At 35.8% G+C, this 25,585-nt stretch overlaps 1 protein-coding gene across 1 annotated transcript; it reads left to right on the top strand.

The window, feature by feature from the left end:
* Window positions 1-43: 43 nt before the first annotated feature.
* On the top strand, window positions 44-25,585 carry Acadm (acyl-CoA dehydrogenase, C-4 to C-12 straight chain). Its single transcript, XM_005385228.2, has 12 exons — window positions 44-172; window positions 3,506-3,593; window positions 5,908-6,005; window positions 6,122-6,191; window positions 6,835-6,935; window positions 7,589-7,669; window positions 11,842-11,972; window positions 13,022-13,130; window positions 18,045-18,185; window positions 18,805-18,900; window positions 22,735-22,983; window positions 24,804-25,585. The coding sequence occupies exons 1-12, from the start codon at window positions 143-145 to the stop codon at window positions 24,873-24,875; spliced, it is 1,266 nt and encodes a 421-aa protein (XP_005385285.1). The 5' UTR covers window positions 44-142; the 3' UTR covers window positions 24,876-25,585.

The following is a 25,585-nucleotide window of genomic DNA, read 5'->3' as shown; positions in this document are numbered from 1 at the left end:
CGCCCCCCCCTCCGGGTCCCCTCCTCTGGCCACGCCCACAGCCCGGGGCCACGCCCACACCCACGGGCCGGGGGTGGCTGCCCGCGCACTGTCGGTCCGCAAGAGTCCGCGGCTACTCTAAGAGGCGCGAGCGCGAGTCAACATGGCAGCGGTGCTGAGGAGAAGCTGCGGGGTGAGAGGGAGCCAGGGCCGCGGCGGGGTGTGGTGGTGGTGGTGATGCAGGGGAGGCAAGCGGCGGGTGGGGCTCGGGCCCCCTCCTGCCCCGCGTCCCGCGTCCTCCGCCCCCGCTCCGTGGGCGCCCGCACCCCCCGGGCCGCGCACCCCGCCGACGCTGGCCTCTGACGCGGAGCCCTCCGCCCCTCCCCGGGAGCCGCTCACGCACCCACCCCTGCCCATGGAGAGCCGGGCCCCGGGCAGCTGTCAGCGCCCCGCGAGAAAACTGTCGCGGCCGACACTCGCAGCCCGGGAGCGAAGGCGCACAGGCGGGTCGCGCCGCGGGCGCGCGGGCTGTCAGGGAGCGCGTGCACGGCTCCTCGGCCCGCGCCGCAGCGGGAAGGGGCAAAGCAGCGGCCTCCTCGGGTACCTGACACACTCAGTGCGCTTTGTTTTCGTAGTAAGGAGGAGCCTTCAGGGTGCCTGGGTCAAAGCAAAGTAAAAGACAAGCCGGACTGCAGGACTTTGCGCGAGCCTTGTCTGTGTGCTGTAGTGTTAGCTTAGGTTCTCAGTGCCTTTGACCGCGTAAATATTATGGTGCGCTCCCAAGACTGACAAATAACACGTGAAAACGGAATTAAAGTTGTTCTTGACCGAAAAGACCTGCCGTTTTAGAATTTACAGTAATGATATTATTGCCCAGTTTTTGTGGTTGCTATGCAAGGTAGTGGACTCTGAAGGGAGAAATGAAGGGATCTTTGAAAATTATTTTTAACTCTGACGTCAGAAAAAAGGTTTCTGACCCCAAAGAAGGATCCCCAGAAAAACTTAATCACAAAGCTTATTTCCCTGTATCTCTTCTTTGATATTCCTATAAAAGCACTGAAATGTCTAAGTAAACCGTGGGAGTTTTTCATTGTGGTGATAATGTTACAGAATTGATATCTGATTAAAATTGCTGTCTTTGGGGTATTTTGCAAATCTGTTGTTCTGATCAAAGAGCCTGAAATATTAAAATCGGTATTTGATGACAATTAGTATGTATTGCAAACACGTACTTGTAAAAAATTTTAAAAGAAAATAAAAAATCTTACTGATATCATTAGTCAATTAAGAGCAGAAGCCAGAACTTTGTAACCTGTCCTCAGACTCAGCAATTCCAAGAAGTAATTTCTTGGTTCTGCTTCTAAACTACTCTCTCAAGGACTGACAGTATTATGCAGTTAACTGGGTCAGTGGACAGTGATCTCTGGCAATCTTTGCACTTTGTTTTTCGTAACGTGTTTTCTGGAAAAATCATGTAAATGGATTTTTTATAAAGTACTTAAAATTCGTTAATTTTACCTGTCTTGTGAGGAATGACTTTTGTGCTGTGTTTTTTAAACACATTTACAATAGAGTCATGTTATTTGGTCTGGTTTTTGTGGGGTGGTGTTCTTCCTGTGGAACCAGTTAGGAGACTGACTGAAAGAGCAGTATTGCAAGCTGGCTGATACCATAGACTCTTGAGCGTAAATGTGAGAAATTAGAACCCTAATCTACTACCTAAAAGCAAAGTGATCTTGACTAATTTACCTGACCTTTGTGAACCTCAGTGCCTTCCTATGTAAAATAAGAATAAAAATAGTGCCATAATCCTCGGCTTGACATCGGATTCAGTGGACTGATACATGTGACAACCTTAAAGAATAGGTTTGTTCTGAGACAGTGAGGACAAGAAAACCACGTTTTCCACGTTTTACTCCTAAAATAAAGTTAATGACAATCGGAAAGGACATGTTTTCATACGGTGAAATAATTTTTTTTGGAATTATAGTTTGAGGTATGTTATTTTGAAAGGACTAAAGTACATATTCGACAGTAATTATATTATTACTTTAAAAATCGGCAAATCTGTTGGTTGAAATTGTCATTTACAAAGTGGACAGTTTATTTTTACATATTTTGAAAAACATAAATTTAGTTCTAGAAACTTACATTGTTCACCTTTTTTATAGTTCCATCAAAATCCTTTAAAATGTAAATTTGTGATTTGGGCTATCTTCAAACCTTTGGAAGCACCTGTTGTAGTTTTTAGTTTAATGTTAATAAGTGCTAATCATTTCTTTTGTGTCCATTAAATTGTCATTAATATAAAAATGGATTACAGCCAGGCATGGTGGCGTAGGCCTGTAATCCCAGCATTCTGGAGCTGAGGCAAGAGGGATTGCCGAGTTCCAGGCCAGACTGAACTACACAGTGAGACTTTGTCTCAAAAAATAAATAAATAAAAATGTCTTACAAAGGAATAATGTTTGTATTTTTAATATATCATTTTGAAGGCCTATGAATATATTTTGGCTATTAAATGTATTAATACTGTACAACAAACTTTGGCAAATAGTTGGCAAACTTTTTGTGAACCCTGTGATCTCTGTGGCAACCACATAGCTTCACTGTGAGAGGAGCAATAGATAATATGGTATGACTGTGTTCCAGTAAAAAATTTTTTTAGCAAAATTGGTGACTGCCTTCCTTAGTTTGCTGACTCTTGGTTTAGAACATTGTGAGGATGCCTATGGAGAACAGCAGCAGTAAAGCATGGTTTTATGCTAATTTGCTTGTAGAGTATCTTAGAAAAAGTACTATATGATATCCATTTTGTTAGATAGGTATCTTAGAAAATGTGATCCTCCAGAGGGAAGATTCTGAGAGGCTTACCTAAAGGATAGCAGGGACAGGGTCACAAAGGATTGTTGAAGGAGGATTAAAATTGATGGGTTTTGGTACGGTTTTCAAGTTTTGGACATAGTACGGTTCCCTCTATTATTCTCCTCACACCAGTTTCTCAATCACTAATGTCCTAGGAGCGTGTTGGTGAAATTTCCCAAACAGTGATCTTAAGTCTATTACTAACTTAACTGTCCTGAAGCCTCTCTGCCTCAGTAGTACAAGGACAACCAGTTAGTTTTATTTTCCTTACTTTTTTTAGCAGCCTGTATGATGTTCAAATTGGCTTATTTAAATTTATAATTGGAGGTATTTAAGTAATAATGACTTTAAAAACAAGGCCTTGTGTATGATTAAACAAGTGGCTATACTTAGTTATACTGATCAGAATTCTCTTAACATGATTCTTTTTTTTTTTTTTTTTTTTTTTTTTTTTTTTTTTTTTTTTTTGTCTTTTTGAGACAGGGTCTTGCTATGCAGTTCCAGCTGGCCTTGAGCTCATTTTGTAGCCTAGGCTGGTCTCGAACTCGCAACAATCGTCCTGCCTCAGCCTCCTGAGTGCTGGCATTACAGGTGTACGCCACCATGCCCAACCCTTAACATGATTCTTATTATCAGATTTATTTTAAATTGTCTTTTACAGGTCCTAAGAAATATTTCTCATTTTGAGTGGAGAGCACAACATACAAAAGCTGCTCACAAACGTGAACCCGGATTAGGATTTAGTTTTGGTATGTGTTTTGTTCTGTCTTTTGACTTTAAAATAAATGTTTCTGCAGTGTGTTTGTAAACTTGATAATGACAGTCAGAGAGTAGAACCAATCACCATCCACAGATGGTTCAGTTAATCATACAGTTCTTCCTGATCTCGTTTTCTTTTTTTTTTTTTTTTTTTTTTTTTTTTTTTAATCGAACTCACGACCTTGCACTTGCCAGGCAGGCGCTTTGTCGCTGAGCTAAATCCCCAGCCCTCTCGTTTTCTTTTGAAGCATAGCACCATATACATTTAATGTGTTAGCAGCATACATACATGCATACATACGTATATATATATCTTCCCTTTTTCCTAAGTGCATTGCTCAGAATAAATGACCAATGTGCTGATATACCCGAATAGTTTTTACACATATGAATGCAACAAATACGTTTTAGACATTTACGAGATATGCAATACTGGTAACTGGTAATACCTCACAGCCTGTTTTGCAATTTTTTGAATTTAGTTTTATGAAGTATTAGGTAAGGTTCTCAGACCTTGGACTAGGGAGCAATGGGATGTCAAAGAAGAGGAATATTTTCCTTCCCTTTTCTAAAATGAAAACCCCAGGCAAAATACATGAAATAATAATCTCGTATCTTTGGTATCTTTTCCTCTAGGCCCTAAAAGCAAAGGAAAATTTTGCTTCAAAATTTTCACCTCTCCTCTAGTTGAACATCCTTATTCTCAGTTCACTCGATCTCAGAAAATAGTTCCAAGGCAGCTGAAAGAATTAACTCACACCCAGGTGCAATTTACCATCTCAGAACTCCTTAGGATTATTACTGTCTTTGTTCAAGACTTTTTTTTCCTTTCTTATAAAGTTATTTTCCTGAATTAAATGAAAAGTTTTTATGCTGGGTGACAATAGCAGTTTGGTTCAGTGGGTCCTTTTGAAATACAGTACTAGCATTGATTGGTATGATTGCTATCTAGTTTCAGCTTGTTGCAGGAGAAATCTATGATGGTTTCCTGAGTGACAGAGAATAAAACAGAAGTACTTGGGAGGAAGATTGTAAAACTCAAGGAAAAGAACATAGATGACAATTATAACTAGGTCATCTGGTACTTTAAAAACTGATGATAATGTCTGTGACCCAGGATTTCTTTGCAGATTGAATTATGTGCTCTTTTATGAAGTCCCTAGCATATAGTGACTGGGTCAAAGTAGTTTCTAAACAAAATACACATGATAAAAAAGAAATATATATATGATAGATCCCAGTCTTTCCTACCCTTTATCCACCTACAGTCTTAATAGGGACTGGCCTAAATCTTAGAAGTAAAGCTGTGATTTAGAAAACACTGGACCAAAACACTATACTTTTGCTAATTCATTATAAGACTATGAGGCAGTCATTTCTTCCCTGCATACATTATTTACCTTATCTATGACATGAGAGATTTAATCTTCTGTTCTTCAATTCAGCATCAAAATTCTGTTGTCTTTACATTTATTTCTCATGTCCCTATACAAATTATTACTATAATCTTAAACATTTTTGCTCTTCTGTGCTTTTGATCTCATTCTTCTTGCCCGAAGTAACCCTATACTCTTTTATCTACCTTTTGATATTGGATGCAACCACATTAAAATGCTAGATAGTGTGGACTTGAAAAATACAGTTAGTAGTTGATTCTTTGATCCAGCTATCACATGCATTCATTAATTTTGCAATAACAAGTCTTTGTTTTTATAAATGAGTTGTTTGGACACATTATTGGCAGTGCAGCAGAGTTTCATATTGCTGTCTCTTGAGAAATTTTCCTGTCACATTTACAACTTTTTTTAAACTCAGACAAGTTTAAGTGTACAAATTAGCATAAAGGACTAAAATAGAAATTATGGTATTGTTAATGCCCAGGAGATTGTTTGAAAGAAGCTTTCTTGCTATTTGGTGACAGGGTGTGTCACATTTCTTTAGACAGATTCTTAAGATTAGGGGCATGTTGTAGACATTAGTTTCAAAACCTGCTTATGAACTAGAAATGAAGTTTGTGTTTTTATCCTCATCAATTAAAAAAGCAGCTCTATGAATTTATATCTATTAGTTTTTTGGTAGATACTAGAAAGCTTATCTATTTCCTTCAGCATTAGTGTTGACAGATTTACTTACACTGTACAGTGAAATTGTGATTAGTTACAAATTGCATTGTAGTCTTTCAATTTCTGGTTAATCAAAGTTAAATGTATACATTGTAAATATAAATTTCTACTTATGAATTTAAAGTCTTTTTTTCTCAACTCATTGTCTTATTTTAATGTTTCCTAAATAACTTTTCCTTAGAGTTAACTGAACAGCAGAAAGAATTTCAAGCTACTGCTCGTAAATTTGTCAGGGAAGAAGTAATCCCAGTTGCTGCAGAATATGATAAAACTGGTGAAGTAAGTATACACATTTTTAAGGAGAAAGACATCTCAAGTGTTTTATAAGATCGTATAATCAAACTTTAAGTATTAAATTCATTATAACTCTGTTCTTTCCTTTTTCTTTTTTTTAGTACCCTGTGCCCCTAATTAAGAGAGCCTGGGAGCTTGGTTTAATGAATACGCACATTCCAGAGAGTTGTGGTAATCTTTCTTCACGTTTTTAGTCCCACAATGGATATGAAAAAGAAAAATGTGACACTTTACTCATTTTTTTAAACATTTATTGACATTAAATGGCTTGCTTTCTGTGCTTCTCTGTTCAGAATACCATATTTGTCTGCTTTTAGATATCTGTACTCAACACTGAGAGGCACTTTTTCCTCTCTTTAACTGGTTCCAACCTTAATTTGATCCTAACTTTGACGACTTCTTGACTATAATTGGTCAGTTTGCTACATACCATTTTACTATTTTTTCTCAATAATTGTTGCATTTTAATCCTACTTCCTGTTTTACCTTTTACTGAGACTATTTTTGTATGTGAGATTGTTTCTCTCTTCATCAAATCAGTGTATCAAAGCTTATGGGAGTTGAAACAAGTGTTTACAAAATCGCATTTAAACAATAAAGGTCCAGATTACAAGTAAATAATTTTTTGAGAATGTTAAAATTTATTTTAGAAAAGTATAACTTGTTATTGCCAGCCACACTATTTACATATATTTGTACACTTCCTTTTTAAATAAGTTAGACCATATTGGAAGCAATTAAAATAACTTCCCTTTATTTTGATTGAGATTCACTAGATATTATAATTGGCTTTTAAAACATTTTGATACCATAGGAGGTCTTGGACTTGGAACTTTTGATGCGTGTTTAATTACTGAAGAATTGGCTTATGGATGTACAGGGTTTCAGACAGCTGTTGAAGCAAATTCTTTGGGGGTAAGTTACTTATGAAATCAGTTCCCTAGGTGATCTGTTCGTGAGACATTCATAGCTAAGTATCAGTAATTGACAGAACAGTCATATAAAAAAAAATAAAGATTTAACAGTGAAGCCTGTAGTTCTGATTCCAAGGCTTGCTCACCCTTGTTCTGGTGTTTGCAGTACCCAGATTTTTAACTGTCCTTGTGAGGAAGCTGTATACTTTGGCTGTAGTTGCTCTGGCTGTAGCTGCTATGGGAATTCTTAGGCAAGGGCAAGACTTAAAGCCAGCATTCACAAGCTGATCCAGTTGGCTGGCTGCCCCTGCTGGCAGCACTTAGTGAACAGTTCTGAGGAGACGGGAGGCTTGATCATAAGCACTGTGTCACCTGTCCTAAATGTAGTGCTTTATTTGAGCATTTTACTGTTGTAAGCCTTTATATGTTACATCACCAACAAGTCCTCCATAAAACTTCATGTTGATGCTGTACTGAGATTGGCAGATACATTTCCTCATGGTTTTGGCTTTTTAACTTAGAAACAAAATAAATACAAATTCTTTCAACTTACCCTTTGGTGGGAGTGGTTATTTTGATTTCAGTTGTAGTATCTGAATTTGCATATGTAATAAAAATAATCTTGATCTTTTAATGTCAATTTTTGTTTGATAGCAAATGCCTGTTATTATTGCTGGAAATGATCAACAACAGAAGAAGTATTTGGGAAGGATGACTGAGGAACCAATGATGTGTGTGAGTATGTACAGCTGCTGCTTCATTTCACATTTCACTTTTTCTTCCTTTGTGGTACCTAGGGTTGAACTCAGGGCCCTGCCTTTTATTTTCTCTTGAGATAAGATCTCACTGTTTCCCACACTAATCTTGGATCTGCAGTCCTCCAACCTCAGCCTCCCAGGTAGCTGTGATTATAGGTATGCACTGCCATGCCTGACCTACATTTTACATTTGAGAAGAGTTAAGAAGGTGTTGTGTTTCCTTTTCAATCTATATGTGTATATGGACTATAGGACATTAAGACAAAAGTTAGCAACATATTTAGGTACAGTGATGTTTCTTGTGGAATTCTGGGATTCCACAAGAAAGTGTCATAATAAATCTCCTGCTGATTTCCATGCAAGATATACCTACTTCATGTTTTTGGGGTCCCAAAAAGTGTCAGGATAATCCCCTTGCTTTTAAGAGGGTTATGATGACTTTATAGAACAATATCTACCAAACTTTGCTGTTCAAGAACTGGGTGGTTCTTCTGAGAAACCACTTCTGAAGGAATTCAGATTAAATGAAGGATGCTTAAGTGTTTGAACCATGAAATAATAGTATTGAAAGCAATTCAGTAGATTCTTTTTTTTGTTCTTTTGGTGGTACTGGGGATTGAACCCATAGGGTTCACACTGACCTACCTGCCCGGCCCTCTTTTAATGTTTTGATTTAGGGTCTTACTTGATTGCCCAGGCTGGGCTTACACTTGTGATCCTCCTGCCTCAGCCTCTCAGAATGCTAGAATTGTAGGTAAACACCACCACTCCTGGCAATTTAATAAATATTTAAACTGGATTTTTGAAAAAGATATTAATATATATTAAGTTGATGGAGACCACTATGAAGCAGCCCTGAGCGGACTTAAATTAACCAGTTGGCTTTTTATATTGACTTGTGAATCTGTCCAAAGCCTAGGCCACTTGTCTGGAAGTGGGCAATGACAGACTCATAATAAGTGAACCTCTGTGAGTCACTCATCCCTCCGAAAACCTGTAATGGCACATGAAGCCTGAAAGCCTCAAAAGATAAGACTCTTGGATCCAATCTCAACTAGATAAAGACTGTAGCTTCAGGGGCCTCACTCTGGGGTGAGATAAGGATTAAGGATTAAATTAATACCTGGAGTCCTAGAGTAATTCCACTCTTCTTAAGTACTCCCCTCCCTTCTTCTGATAACTAAATAAATATGGGCCATCCAGAGAAGGTCTTGGTCTCAGTCCTGAGAGAATGTCGAATTCTGTGAGAGGGTTTTGATCCTCCTGGAGACCTGAAATTCTATTTGCCTCTTTTTATTTACACTCATTGCTGTACACTCATTTGCTATACACTCATTCAGGAGATTGCAGACCTGATCAGCCTGCAACTAAGAGATATTATTAACCCAATATTGTGTCTATTCTGAAGCTGTTCTTTATCTAAAAATTTTTCTTGATTATTAAGTCAAACAGATAATCAAGGTGTGATTGTGTCACTGAAATATAGTAGATCATTATTTTAAGCTAATTGTGAGAATTTACCTAAAAGAGTACAAAGTAATAATTGAAAATAAATGTTTTTCATTTATTTCAGATACCTTAAGATCAGGAAGACTGCTTAATACATTTATATATATTTTCTGATAATTGGTAATTACTCAACAAGTAATGTAGGCTAAACATTCTCAGTGTTGGCTGGGTGTGGTGGCATGCTCCTGTAATCCCAGCACTCTGGAGGCTGAGGCAGTTAGATCCCTTTGAGTTCAAGTCCAGCCTGGGCTACAAAGTGCATTTAAAACCAGCCTGAACTACATAGTGAAACCCTGTCTCCAAAAGACCAAAAAAAAAAAAAAAAAAAAAAGAAACAAAACAACAACAACAAAAAAAAACCCTCAGTGTTGTCCATGAGTTGTATAAAGCCTCTAGATTCTTTTCCTATAGCATTTGTAGTAATAGATAATAGATGAAGCATGGAGATGCTTAGGAGAACCTGTCTTAACACATTGAGAAGAATATTTGTAATTAGTTATAAGTAGGTATTCCTGAATTGTCTTTAATTAAAAGTATTTTAAACATTTTTTTTGTAGTCTTGTTTGTTATTAGTACCTGTGATATATGTAAATTTACTATTTTCCCCAAGATATCATAACTTCTGAATTAATAAAGGTTTACTGTACGTTTTTCCTTTTACAGTGCTTAATAGCACTAATTGTACCCACAGTAATGAAACTTAAGAGTGAGTATAGAAATTGCCAATAGGCATATGAATTGTAAGTTTTGTATAATCCCATAGTTCAATTATTTAAAAGTTCAGTAAATACATTTTAACTTTCTGTTAAACTTTTCAATATAGAAAATTTGAAAATGTATAAAGAAGGGCAAAAATATCCCGAGATATTCAGGTATGAAATTAACCAGGATTACTGTCTTAGATTTTTAAATATACAAATGTTTTTAGCACTCAGGGTCATACTATGAATGTAGTATATCAATTATATGTTTTTACCTTTTAATATGAGCATTTCCCTATGCTCCTTTTTAATGCTATGGTATTACTGCATAGTACGCTACCTAATATACGTACTACAAATTATTTCATTTCTCTATTATTGAATATTTACACTTTTTAGGTCTTTATTTTTTAAAATAATGCCATCATAAAAATTAATACAAGTTTTTGGATTTAAAGTTACAGTACATACATATTTGTTGTATACTCTTGCTGAGGAAAAATAGATGAGTGAGGTCAATGCTATGATCTTTAAATATAATTTAGTACAAAAATATTTCTTAAAATCAAAATTATTACATTTATATGTCATATTAGGATAAAATAAAAACCATATTTCATTTTGAAACATTGGGTTCAGTCTTTTAAACAGTATACACCTACAAGATATGCAGTATTAAAATAAAGTATTAGACTATTCAACGCTTCCTGACTTTTTGGCTAAGATCAAGTGTAGACTACTTGATAAACTTGTTTTGGGGACATTCAGTGAAACTCATTCGTTTAAAGGTAATCTTAGAACCCACAAGTCTGTGTAAAAATTCTAATGGTAAAGCAGATGCTTGTCAAAAAGCCATAGATTTCCCCTGGAGCTAGCAAATAGCTGGAATGTGCCTGAAACAGCGCTGCGTTTGGAATCTGAAGGTCTATAGTCAAGTTATGGCTCAGTTATACAATAGCAGTGTGGTCTTAAATATGTATAGCACTTAACCTCAAAGACTTTATCTAAAAACGGAATTAAATATCTGGAAAGGTAATAGTAAAAATAAGATACTTCCACGTTTATAGGAATATCTCCACTCAGTCCCTGTTTTACAAAAACATTTAAAGAAATATCTTTCATACCTAGTAAGTAACTAAGATCCTCAAGAGGCTGCCCTGTTTCTACCAGATAAGATTTTAAATTCTCAGTATGATAAAATGGCTTCTTTGTCATTTGTTCTTTCTTTTTTTCCAAAATCATAGCCTACTGTTCCTTTCCATACATAGTATTAATGTATTATAGAACTCTGGTACTTTTCAGCCTTACATTCGGTAATCCTGTTTCTTGGTATCATTGTATATGCCGTACTACTACCTATAGTACCCTTTTCTTCTCTTTTGTTCTCCTCCCAAAGAATCCCTTTTCTGTTTGAGACTTAATTTATGCATCATTTCTGAAAGTTTCTCAAGTCTCTCCTATGTAACTTTCACACTTAGACAGGAATTGCAGTAGGTTTACCCTCACTGTTAACATTGTGAAAATCTCTAGGACAGGCTGTCTTTCAGCTCTGGTTTCTTCATCTCCTATGTGATAGCCTCGTACACAGGAGGTATTCAATAGATATTTGAGTGAGTTAGTACAATTTAAATTGAATTGAATAAACTTGTTTGAAGATAGCTGTCATTTAAATTTTTGATGTACCTTATTTTAATTTATATATGAAATGTTTTTACATTTGAACCATGTAATTTATAAAGAACATTTTAATTGTAGGTATTTTTTAAATATTTGAAGTATTGACTTCAAAACTAGAATACAGGGGTTGAGAGTATAGCTCAGTGGTAGAACATTTGCTTAGCATGCCCAGTATGAAAAATTAAAACACAAAACATTAGTTCCCCAAAATTCAAAATTTTGTACCTAACATTTAATTTTTTCTCATTTCCATATATTCAAGGCCTACTGTGTAACAGAACCTGGAGCAGGCTCTGATGTAGCTGGCATAAAGACGAAGGCAGAAAAAAAAGGAGATGAGTACATCATTAATGGTCAGAAGATGTGGATAACTAATGGAGGAAAAGCTAATTGGTATGATTTTGGAAACATCTCTGTATATTTCTTAATTACTTTTATGTTCAGAATCTTTCTTATTTTTAAACCACAATTAAAATAAGCCATGTTCATGAAGAGAAGATTCTAAGAGATTACAGATACTTCAGTGATTTTCAAGAACTATTTTTAAGCCCCTTACCTATATCAGATAGATATATTCTAATAGGTTTAATTTATAAAATAAAATAAAAATAGTTACTCTGTGAACTCTACACATAAATTACATAATATATGAAAATAAAAAGCTTTTCAGTTTTTTACTGTTACTAAATTAGAATCAATGATCATTTGTTAATTGTAAGCATAGGAAATAAACTTATTGTTTGAGAATTATGCTTTTATTTCTAGTGTGGCTTGAGATTGAATCTAGCACCTTAGTACTCTACTACTAAGACACACCCCCAGCTCTGTTCTGAGCAGAAATCCTCCTAGAGGAAAGAACCAGCAAATACTCATCATACGTCAGCTATAACAAATACTGTGCCTTTGCTGCAAAAGGCGGCAGTAATCAAACATAAAAAAGTCAGAACATAATGTTCCTATTCGTAAGCAGTCTTGTTTGCCATCTTTTTTCAGATATCTGTCCCTTAAAGAATAAACTTGATTTGGAAAAGAGAAAAAATGCTATTGTGAACTTGTACATGCTTTCTTTTTTGTTGTTGTTTTGTAGTTTTTTGTTATTTTGGGTCAGGAATCAAATGCAGGACCATGCACTTGCCAGGCAGGTGCTATACTGCTGAGCTATATCACCAGCCCTGCATTCTTATCATATTACATTACGAAATGCAAGGAGTTTTTACCTACAATTTATGCTATGAAAAGTTAAGTTCCATAATAGAGAGTAGACCTGGGTTGAAATACTAGTTCTGCCAAATAGTAGGTATGTGACTTACAACAAGTTTTGAAACCTATTTGTTCATTTTCTTTTGTAAAATGAGAGTAACAATAATTAGAGTGTTAGGAGGATTAACTGAGAGAGCAGTCACTTTAGTTAATCACCATCATCATGTATGTATTTGTATCAGGTACTTTTTATTGGCACGTTCTGATCCAGATCCCAAAGCTCCAGCAAATAAAGCTTTTACTGGATTTATTGTGGAAGCAAATAGCCCAGGAATACAGATTGGAAAAAAGGTACAGTGTATATTTAACAGTGATTAAGACCTCAAGTACTAACTAAATGTCAAAATTACTATTTAAACATCCTTTAAATAAAATATTTTGTTTAGTTAGAATAAAAATAAAGCTGCATTTTGATAGCAGGTGAAATAGTTCATATGTTGAAGTTTTAAATTGAGCAAAGTAATTTTGAATGGTTGGTCCTTCACAGTACCAACCTATAGGAAATGCTAATAACAGCTGTGAGGAAGCCAGGCATGGTGGCACACACCGGTAATCCCAGCACTCAGGAGACTGAGGCGGGAGGATCTTTACAAGTTCAAGCCTGGCCTGGGCTACAAAGTGAGCTCAAGGCCAACTTGAACTGCATAGCAAGACCCTGTCTCAAAAAGACCAAAAAAAAAAAAAAACAGCTATGAGGTATCATGAAAAAGAAATCAAACTATCATTTAGATTACTTTCCCAATAGTGGAGTTTGAGACAATTGAGAGGACTTTCCCACTCTTTTTCCAGTTGGATCCTCATAGCAACCTTTTCGTAGGATAAGTGAGATTCTGCTTATCAGGTTAATAACCATTAGTTATTGTGCACTGGTCAGGCCCGTAATCTCCCAAATGAGTGGACTTCAAAGACTTAAATAAATGAGACAATTGAAATGATGTGAGGGCTCCAGGAGGGTTCAGCCCTCTCACAGAATCAAGATTCTCTGCATTGTAAGACAAAGAACTTGCTTGGGTGGCCTGTATTTCTTTGGTTTTCAAATAAAGGAAGGGGATACTGAAGAAAATGTAGGAATCTGGACAGGACTTGGGAATCCCTTTAAGGACTTCTCCAAGTAATACTTAATTTAGGAGAACTATGTTATCTCCAGAAAGGCCTTCACCGCAAGAATGAGATGCCTGCAGCTATACTCAGTCTCCTTTTAGTTAATTGGGGTTGGAGCCAAAAGTTCTCAGCTGTGGCCTTGCCTTGTCATTTGAGGGCTCATGGCTTCACCTACCCTTACAGGTCTCAGTAGGGACCAGTGACTCACAAGTAAACATGGTAAGCCAGTTGATTAATTTAAGTCCTGCTCAGAGCTGCTTCATACTAGTCTCCATCCTTGCCCATTGCATGAATTAAACAGTGTGAGTTAAATGATCACCCAAGATCATACAACATTTTAAGAGAGCCATCTATGTCTGAGAAATGTGAGAATGGCAAAGAGCCTGGAATGTGGTAAAGCACAAAAATTTTATTTAAGAAAAGGTTACTTAAAATATTTTGTAGCCTGAATATGTGGAGATAATTTAGCACTTAAAATAGACTAAAGAGAAGAGTTTAAAATGTGAGAAAGAGAAAAATGAAATCATTAAAGTATTTCTAGTGGCAGTTAACAAAACATGGTTTAAGATTATACTCTGAAAGTAGAAAGAGGGGCTCAGGTTTATAATTGTAAAGCCTTTTGCAAAATGAATTTCAAAATAACTACTAGTGTTGAAGTCCTGTCTGCACCTAACTAAGGCAAAGGAGGAATTGAAGATAAGAGATACCAAAGGTTACATGCACTTATTTTCTTCTTCCTAGGTGGTGAAAGGCATGCATTATCTGGAATAGAGTAGGTTTGTGTGTCCTGAAATGGAAAGGCTAATTTGAATTGAGCAAATGCATTTCAAAGCCAATCTTACATATTTGGAGAATCCCATTGGACTCTCTTCTGTTGTAGCCAAGCCTAAGATGAGTGTTGCTGAAGTACATAGAAAGGGTAACTTCTCTTAGATCATTGTTTTAGTTGCTTTTTTGTCACCTCAAACTTTTTTTTTTTTTGTCTTTTTGAGACAGGGTCTTGCTGCGCAGTTCAGGCTGGCCTTGAACTCACTTTGTAGCCCAGGCTGGCCTCAAACTCCACAACAATCCTCCTGCTTCAGCCTCCCAAGTGCTAGGATTACAGGCATGTGCCACCATGCCCAGCTTGTCACCTCAATCTAAATCATAACTGTCATGGAATTTTAAAGTTAGAAGATACTCTATATGTTATTTACTTCAGTTTATTCACAGAATAATGAAACCAAGATCTAACTAAATGATTTACTTAAGGTCACAATTTTCGAGGGAGAATTGTGGCCAGTAATAAGGTCTAAAAACTTACCTGTGCAGTTTCTGACATTACTGTAATATATTTTAAAAGCACAATTTTAAGAGGTATTAAAAATGGGCTGCATTTTACAAATAAATCTAATGATATTGTTTATATAAAAAAAGTAAGTACTAAGGCTGCTGTGCTTCTCCCAAGAAATCAGTTGTTGTCTGTGTAACAGGTTATGTCTCCTTCTTACAGATGACTGGGAATCTCAGGGCTATCTGTATGGTGCATGAATAGAAAGCATAAAGGACTTAACAGTTTACACTTTTTTTAGTAGTAAGCTGACTCCTGACTGTTGGTATTTCTAGTCTGTCTTTTAAGTTTCTTTAAATCTTTTTAGAAAGAAATGTCATTTACAAATATGAAATTTGATGTTCTCCAATGTTTTATGTTTCAGAAATTATATGGTTTGAGAAGAGTAGGGAGCATTTTGGTTTTAAATGTGAGACTTGAGGGTGAGTGAGAAGCAAGTTAAACAGTGTTTTCTCACTTTATCTGAATAGTACTCTAAATTACTTGTCTTACTTTTCATTGCTGGGACAGAATACCTGACACCCCCAAGTTAGAGGAGGAAAGGTTTATTTTAGCTCACAGTTTGTAGAAGTTTCAGTCTATAGTCAGCTGGCTCCAATGTAGGACAGCATGGCAGAGGGGCATTACAGAGGACAAACAGTCCATGGCCAAGCAGGCAGGAGGCAGAAAGCAGCAGCCTTCCTTCTGCTTGCCCTTTTTTATTCTATCCAGGCTACAAACCCATGGTTGGTGTTGCACACACCTAGCATGGGTCTTCCATCTTCAGTAAATCCATTCAGTCACATCCAGAACTGTGCTAAGCTAATCAGTTGGGCATTCTTTACTCAAGTTGACACAACAGTTAACTATCACAGTACTAGAGTTTATTAATTTATAAAGGCAAAATAAAGGGAAGTTAGTTTCTTCCTGAGTAGAGCTACTATTGTAACCATTTCTTCAAACCTAGAAACAGACTATTGATATTAAAGCCACCACAGTAATTAGTTTATAGCTCTGTTTTCATTGCCCCTGCTTCTCATCCTGGTTATTAAAAGCAAGATTTTATAAATTTTTCTTTCCCTTGAGAAGAAGAGTTGCAGTGTGTGTAACTTCCTCTCAGATGACTCAGCATAATGCAAATAGTTACATATACATCCACAGAGAAAGTAAATAAATGAGTCAAGATATCAACAATGGGTGCACCTAGATGAAATGTGGATAAGTGATTATTATACTATTAAAACTTCGGTTGATTTGAAATTTTTCAGAACAAAGAATTGAGGAAATATATTTAAAGTTTTCTTAAAAAGTTAAATAATCAGTGTTCCTGAGTATTTACCCAAAAGAAATGAAAACAAACACCCGTATTTGATTAACTGTGGCAGCTTCATTAATGATTGCTGAAAACTGGCAAGACAGTGGCCATCACCTGGTAGATGAGATATAGAGTGCATCCATATGGTACAATACTGCTCAACTATAAAAGAAATGAATTATTGACCATGCAAAAATAGAAGTGAATCTCAAAAGTACCATGCTAAGTGAAAAGTCAGATGGAGCTGGTTGAACTTGTTATTCCACTTAGTTAACATTCTAATGGAGAGAAAGCAGGTCAGTGGTTGCTAGGGGGTTGAAGTAGAGCAGAGGTAGTGAACCCCTTATGGCACACATGGTACCTTTTCTTCTAGGACAGAAAATGTTAATGTATGAGTTGTTTTTCCTAAACTAAAGCCTCAGTGCTCAGGTTTGATTGCAGTGTTGGTATTTTGTGATAAGTGGGTTTTGGGTTGCAGCGTGGGCTCTCGTCTCTAAATGGTTCACCATCACTGAAGTAGATCGAGTAAGGTAATTTATTATAAAGGCAGAGTAAGGTAACTTTCCAAGGTGCCAGAATATTCTGTATCTTGATTGTGATGGTGGTCACACACATACATCTGTCCATAGTATTATAAATGCATACAGTGGTTCTTACAGTTTTGCTTTTCAGTTTCAGTCACAGAAATAAATAGTTCATAAGTTTTTAATAACGTTTAGTATAATATATTGTTATATTTCTTCTGTTTTATTACTGCTTTTAACCTCTTACTGTGCATAATATATATGTTAAGTTTGATCATAGATGTGTTATACATAGGAAAAACAGTTTATAAAAGATTTGGTACTATCCATAGTTTCAGGCAGCCAATAGAACTCTTGGAATATATTCCTCACATAAAAGGAGACTGCATAAAAATGGTAAATTTTTCTGCATGTAAAGTCTACCTTAACTTAATTTCTACAAAGAGTTAGGGGAAAATAAAACCCGTTTTTTAATCAGTAGATTACTTTGGTTCTATTAGATAAGCTAATATGAAAGGTCCAAATCAAATTACGCTTGCTAAATGTTTTTACTGGCACTCATAGTAAAAAAGATAGTTTTCACACATTCACAAAATATACTCAGTTTGTAGACCTTTAGGCTAATGTTCATTTCAAAGCTGTGACACATTTTTGACTAAGGTTTGACAAACTTTTCTGATAAAGATCTGAATTCTAAATACATTAGACTTGGCAGGCTATATGGCCTCTGTGATCACTGCTTGCTCAGTTCTGCCACTATAACAAGGAAGTAGCCATAAAAGGTGATTAAACACATACATGTATCCATATTTTAGTGAATTTTTCCTTAAAAAACATATTACAGGTCATAGATAGTTGTCTCTGCTTTTAGATACTTACAAAGGCAAAACATAATGACTAAAGCTAAAATTGATATAACAAAGGTGTTTCTTAAAATATGACAATTTTCTTGTTAGGAATTAAACATGGGCCAGCGATGTTCAGATACAAGAGGAATTGTCTTTGAAGATGTAAAAGTGCCTAAAGAAAATGTTTTAATTGGTGAAGGAGCTGGTTTCAAAATTGCAATGGGAGCTTTCGATAGAACTAGACCTACAGTAAGTAATAGAAATTGATAATCTTTATAGGGTTTTTTATCTATTGCATTAAATAATTTTTTATTTTGACATTGTATGCTTGTGTTTTTAAATATCTTCTTTACTAAGAGTGGAGAAGTGATAGTATTACTTTTATATTTATAGTTCTTTTTGCTGCTCATTATAGAAATAATTTTAGCAAATTGAAAATTAAACTAGTTTCTGCTAGATCTACAGAGAGCAGTATACATTTAATTTTATCATTCCTGTTAACTATGTCCTCATTTTTTATTTTTTCATTCATTAAGAATATTTTCCCTAAGAAGGCTTCTTCTGTAAAACAGAAGAGTGACTCCTCTAGACTATCATCCTGTATCTATCATTACTTTTTTTCCCCTAATGCTAGGGATCAAACCCAGGGCTGCAGACATGCTAACCATGCATTTACCACTGATCTACATCTCCAGCCCCTGCCTTTACCTTTAATTTATAAATACTATATATTTCAGTGCTTACCTTGCTTTAAGCTATATGTTATTTTCCCTTTGTTTAATCCTTAATTTTGAATCTTAGGGAGTTAACTGTTTACTATATATCTTAAAGATAATATGAACTTTTGTTTAAAATGTTAAAATCCTAGGTAGCAGCTGGTGCAGTTGGATTAGCACAAAGAGCTTTGGATGAAGCTACCAAGTATGCCCTAGAAAGGAAAACTTTTGGAAAGCTACTTGTAGAGGTAATTTTAATGCTGTGCTTGCTTTATTGAACACTCTTTTTTATCAAAATATTTAGAAATTATTTTTAAAATACAAAATATTAACCATTCTCTCTCCTATAACTTACTGTACCTCCTATGTTGGTGTTTGAAACTATCTGTGATGGAACGCCAGTTCGTCTTTAATTTCCAATCAGTTGTGGGCCATTACTTTTGTAAAATATTAACCTACATTGAATGACAGACTGACTCTCCCAGAGTTTGAGACTAGCAAGTGATTGCGATTTGGGTGTACATTCCGTGGCAGATCATAGGCACACCTAAGGGAGCTGGGGCAAAGAAACTCTTAAAGACAAAAGGAGGTCTGTGTAAGTTCTTTTGAAACAAATATGACTAGTTATAGGAGCTTATGATCTTAATGGAAAAAGATATTGCAGGGCAAGTATCTTTGTGAGAACAACTTACCTTGTAGGGGATATTTGAGACCCAAATCATAACAGTATCCATTTCTACCTTTTAAGTTTTGAATTGATTTTAATTATTCAAAAAATAAAGTTTAAAGAAAAACATCTTTGAAAGAATCCTTGGTTTAGAAAGCTACAGTGATTAAAACAGCATGGTACTGGCACAAAAACAAAAATGTGGATCAGTGGAATAAAATAAAGCAAGCAGAAACAGTCTCACACACATTCAACTATTTCATCTCCAACAAAGGGCCAAAAACATACACTGGAGAAAAGATAGTCTCTAACAAGTGGTGCTGCGAAAATTGGATCTCTGCATGCAGATAACTGAGTCTAGACCTGTATATCTCACTGTGTACTAAACTAAAATTAAAATGGATCAGACATCTAAATTTAAAGCAGAAACAATGTGCTGAAGGATAAAACAGGTAAAACTGTTGAAGATATAGTTTTAGGCAAGGACTCTCTGAACAGAACACCAATGGCATAGGAAATAATACCAAGAATCAATAAATGAGATCATATCAGATTAAAAACTCAAAACAATTAGATCCCCGAAATAAAAGATCAAATCAAAAAATGGGCAACTGAAATGAACAGACATTTCTCAGAAGTACACATGGCTAATAAATACCTGAAAAAAAGTTCATTATCACTGGCCACTAGAGAAATACAAATTAAAACAATACTTAGCTTCTGTCTTATTCCAGAAAGAGTGGCTATCATCAAGACATAATAAAAAGTGCTGGAGAGACTCTGGGAAAAAAGGAACCCTTCTGCATAATGTTGGTGGGAATGTAAACTAGTACAACCAACCACTATGGAGATCAATGTGGAGGTTCTTCAAAAAAGTTTTTAAAAAAGTTCCATTCAACCCATCTATTCACTTTCTAGGAATATTCCCAAATCATCATATTACAGTGATACATGCATGTGTACCTATGTTTATAGCAGCACAATATAATAGCTAGGTCTTAGAAATAGCAGTATACCCATCAGTAGATGGATGGATAAACAAAATGTGGTATTTATACACAATGGAGTACTGCTCTGCTATAAAGGATAAACTTGAGGTATTTGTAGGTAAGTGGATACACCTCAAGACCATAATGTTAAATGAAATAAGTCAGATGCGTAAGTTTAAATATCATATTGTCTTATATGAGAAACCCAAAATATAAATAAAGATCAAAATAAAGGATAGATAATAGAAGTAGGGAGATCTTTTTCAAATGGGAAGGGAAGCAAGAGATGGGGGAGAGTAGAGGAAGGGAAAAGGGATTTTAAAAAGACAACTAGACAAAGAAAAAGCTTTTTCAAATTGGAAGGGGAACGGGAGTTGGCTATATACATATACAAACTCTCAATGATAAATGTAATCATGTACTGTAAACATGTATTAATAAATTTTTTTAAATCCTTAGAAAAGCACATGTTATAATCAAATAGAAATAAGGGAGGACATTGTCCTCCCTGTTGCACGTGGGAGTTATTCATACTGGTTAGTTATGCCTCCAGTAAGACCTAATTTCTGTGCTGATCTCAAGCAATTTGTCACATTCAAAAGCACTACAGTCAGGTTTATATTACCAAATATAGTGTATATATAAAGTTGAATAGTCCTATTTTTTGTGTTATTTTTTATGGCCTCTGATTCATATCAGTATATATTCAGTCATAGAATTTGTGGTTATATAACATCTATGTCATCAGATCCATTTGATACTGCTTCCTATATGTAGTGGTGTCTAATCATCTTAACATTATTGTTTCTAAATATCTACAAGACTGCTTTTTTATTTATAATTCATTCATTTATATATTGGCACTAGGGATTAAACCCAGGGCCTTTGCAATGAACCGCATCCACAGCCTTTTAAGTTTATTCTGACAGGGTCTTGGTAAATTCCTCAGTTGCCTAGGCTGGGACTGAACTTGCCATCATCCTGCCTCACTGAGTCTCCAAGGGTGCTGGGAATACTGGTATGCACCTCCATATCTAGCTAATGTCAGTCATTTTAAGGCACATGGTTCATTGTATTGTGAAACAATTTATAACAGTACAAATAAGTAATAAAATCCATAATCCTTCCAGCTAGATAATTATAATGAATATTTTGGTGTATGTTCTTTGCTCCATAAGTGTATTTTTCCAAAGTTGTAACCATACTGTATATTGGAAAATTTCTTACAATAATATATAGTAAACATATTTCCATCCTGTAATGCATTTTAACTGTATAAGTCATGAACACTTGCCATTTCTTACTGGAAGTATTTATGTGTCCTGTTTAATTTTGAGCCTCTAGAACAGTAATGGCAAACTTTTTAGAGCTTCCAGTGATGCAAACAGTCCACTGTGCTGCATGTGCCATAGGTTCACCACCACTGCTCTAGAAGAGATGAAGCATCTTATCAATATCTGACACATTTCCATTTTTTAAAGAAAGCCCAGCAGATACCAGAAGGATAATCCTTGTGATATTTGTCCTCAAAGTGCATAATCTCATTCCTGTTACAAGAAAACATTACATAAACCAAATTGAGGGACATTCTACAAAAGATGATCAATTAATATTCTTTTTTTTTTTTTTTTTTTTTTTTTTGGTTTTTCTCCGGTACCGGGAACCGAGCTCAGGACCTTGCGCTTGCCAGGCAGGCGCTTTTGCCGCTGAGCTAAATCCCCAGCCCCCAATTAATATTCTTTAAAGGGTCAAAGATCATGAAAGACTGAGGGAAAAAGCCTGGGAGAGACTGCAGAAATGGGTAAATTCAATGTATGGTTTTGGAACAGAAAAGACATTAGTGGAAACCTTGACCAAATTTGAGTAAGGTCTGTAGGTTAGTTGATAAAATATACCAATATGAATGCCTTGTCCTTGATTATATTGTACTATGGTTGTATAATTTAACTTTAGAGGAAGCTCGTTGTAACTTTTCTGCTAATCTAAAATTTCTTTAAACTGGGTGTGGTGGTGTACATCTGTAATCTCAGCACTCGAGAGTCTGAGGCCAGAGGCTGAGGCAAGAGAATCCTTGAAAGTTTGAGACCAGCCTGGGCTACAAAGTGAGCTCAAGGCCAGTCTGAACTGCATAGCAAGACCCTTTCACAAAAAAACCAGAAAACTTTCTTCAAAATAAAAACTTTAAAAAAAAAGTAGTCCTAATAGCTGGACATGGTGGCACATGCCTGTAATCCCAGCACTTGGGAAGCTGAGGCAGGAGGATCACTGTGAGTTTGAGTCCAGCCTGGGCTACACAGTGAGTTCAAGGCCAGCCTAAACCATAGGGTGCAACCCTGTCTCAACTGCCTGCCAAAAAAAGTCCTAGAAGAAAAATTTCTGAATTCTAAATCCTTAGACAACCTTAATCTGTTTCTTTTTAATTCTAGCACCAAGGAGTGTCATTTTTGCTGGCAGAAATGGCAATGAAAGTTGAGCTAGCCAGATTAAGTTACCAGAGAGCAGCTTGGGAAGTTGATGCTGGTCGCCGAAATACCTTTTATGCCTCTATTGCAAAAGCATTTGCTGGAGATATTGCAAATCAAATAGCGTCTGATGCTGTGCAGATTTTTGGAGGCTATGGATTTAATTCAGAGTATCCAGTAGAAAAATTAATGAGGGATGCCAAGATCTATCAGGTAAACTTAAGATAGACTTTTGTTTATTAGAATATTCATAAATGACAGTGGATTTCTGATTATTTAGGGATTTTAGGCTGCTGGAATGATAAATGACTATCATAGATGACTGTGAGTCAGGTTTTGGAACTGGTACATGAAAGGATGTTAATTTTTGCCAGGTCAGGTGGTGCACACCTACAGTTCCTGGTACTAGGGAGCTTGATAAGTCAGGAGAGTCACCAAGAATTCAAGGTCAGCCTGAACTACAAAGCAAGACCCTATCTCAAAACAAAATAACAAGGAAACAGAGTGTTATTTTTGACTAAGTTTAGGTCTTAAAAGGGAATAGTCTACAGAGTAAGAGGTACACACATATATAATGTGTCTGGATCAACCTCTTTTCAGTTTTAACATTCTAGATAATTGTAGCCCATGTTTTGCTCTGCATGCCACTTGAAATTACTTCATTTTCTTTTTTTTTGTTTTGTTTTTTTTGATTTTTTTTGGTTTTTCTCCGGTACCGGGAACCGAGCTCACGACCTTGCGCTTGCCAGGCAGGCGCTTTTGCCGCTGAGCTAAATCCCCAGCCCCAATTACTTCATTTTCAATGCATTTCATTGAAATCATAGTTGGAGTTAAAAGCCAACATGAGGAGATAGTGACATTTGACTTCTAAATTAAAGTGGTGATTTAAAAAAAGTTAGATAAAAGAAATTAGCCAAAAGAAATAGCCCAGCAGGTGATGTGTTATTGGGTTAATAATATCCCTTAGTTATTGCAGGCTGATCAGGTCTGCAATCTCCTCAACAAATGTATGATGAAAGCTAAATAAAAAGAGGCAAATGGAGTGATTTCAGGGTTCCAGGAGGATCAAAGCCTTCTCACAGAATTGGAGATTCTCTGAGGGCTAAAACTAAGACCTCCTCTGGATGGCCCTTGTTTACTTGGTTATCAGAAGAAGGGAGGGGAGTACTCAAGGGTGGAATTACTCAAGGACTTCTCCAAGTAATATATTAAATTAATGCTTAGTAAGGATTAAATTAATCCACCCAGGAGTGAGATGCCTGTCTTTATCTAGTTGAGATCGGATCCAGGTGTCCTTGGCTGTAATCTTATCTTTTGAGGCTGTCTTCATCTGCCATTACAGGTTTTACTAGGGATTAGTGAGTCACAGAGGTTCACTTACTATGAGTCTGTCATTGCCCACAGACAAGTGGCCTAGGCTTTGGACAGATTCCCAGTAAAGATAAAAAGCCAATTGGTTAATGTAAGTCCTACTTGGGGCTGCTTCATAATGGTCTCCTTCAGTGCATGCCTGTAATTTCAGTGAATTTTGAGGACAGCTTGTGCTACATAAGGAGGTACTGTCTGAAGAAACCAAAAGAAGGGAAGGAAAGAGAAAAGAAAAAGTGGAGAAAAGGAAAAGAATTTTTTTCAATAACTCTGCTTCTAATGCAGCCAAAGGGAAAGAAGTGAAAAAGAAAAGAAACCAAAATTACTAATAAAAACAAAATTGCTAAGGTGAAAACTATGTAGGAACAGTTCAAAAAAGTTGGATGAATTTTTTTGAAACACGAAATTTCCATTTAGCAAATATTTTAAAGGATAAATAGCCTTTTCTTTGGTGTTTTGAAGATTCTTCCCCAAATTTTCGTGAAATAATGTTTTTATACTTAAACTACTTTTACAGGTGTCAGACTGTCCGTAGGCTACAGACTATACATGGCTTGCCTCAGTTTAATACTACAGTGGAATTCATACTGTTATCCAAACTATTGAATAAATCAAGCTATCTGTGTACTGTAGATATTTAATCTTCCTTTATATTTTTCTTACAGATTTATGAAGGTACTGCACAAATTCAAAGGCTTATTATAGCCCGTGAACATATTGCCAAGTATAAAAGTTAGAGATTGCTGTAGAGATTGCAAAACATGATTCATTGTGAACAACGGAGATTGCAAAACATACATAATCCTTTAAAAGCTAGCACATGATTGAGTACTTGTGCTTGAGAAAAGAGAAAGGGCTTTAATATTGTTCCAATGCTTATATAAATCTATGCATTTGATTGTAATCATAGTTTGTACTTTTGTACCAATGCAATGATTTTCCTTTTTTCAAACATTTGGTCTCATTAAAGTATGTATTGTCCTCATTACCACTATCCTTGAACAATACTAACCTAGAAAAAATAATTTTATCATTTGTATCTCTTAAAATAGCAGTGATATCCTCTAATTCTGATATTTTTAGTGACAGAAAAGTGAGCTTATCAAGAATTCAGAGAATGTTCCAAAATTTACATTGAGAAAACATTGTAGGATTTGGATACTATCAAACAATTTACCAAAGACTTTGTAGACTTAATGGTATTATTGTATCAAAGGAATTTATTTTATAATTTGGGATGAATTTTTTTAGTTTTACACAGAAAAAGAATGTCTTGAAAATTATACTATTGAGTTCACATTGCATTTGCCTTATTTTCAAGTACTAAAGTTTGCCTTAAATTATTTTTATATGACTCTTAGTCTTTGGGTAACCTTTAGTCTATTGTATACAATAGACTTTTTCATTCTGAAAAGGAACTTAAATAAAATTATCTGTCACTGCTTAA

Source organism: Chinchilla lanigera, unplaced genomic scaffold, assembly GCF_000276665.1.
Source record: "Chinchilla lanigera isolate Chin_1 unplaced genomic scaffold, ChiLan1.0 scaffold00022, whole genome shotgun sequence".
Classification (NCBI taxonomy): domain Eukaryota; kingdom Metazoa; phylum Chordata; class Mammalia; order Rodentia; family Chinchillidae; genus Chinchilla; species Chinchilla lanigera.
This window is presented reverse-complemented; position numbering and strand designations above follow the sequence as displayed.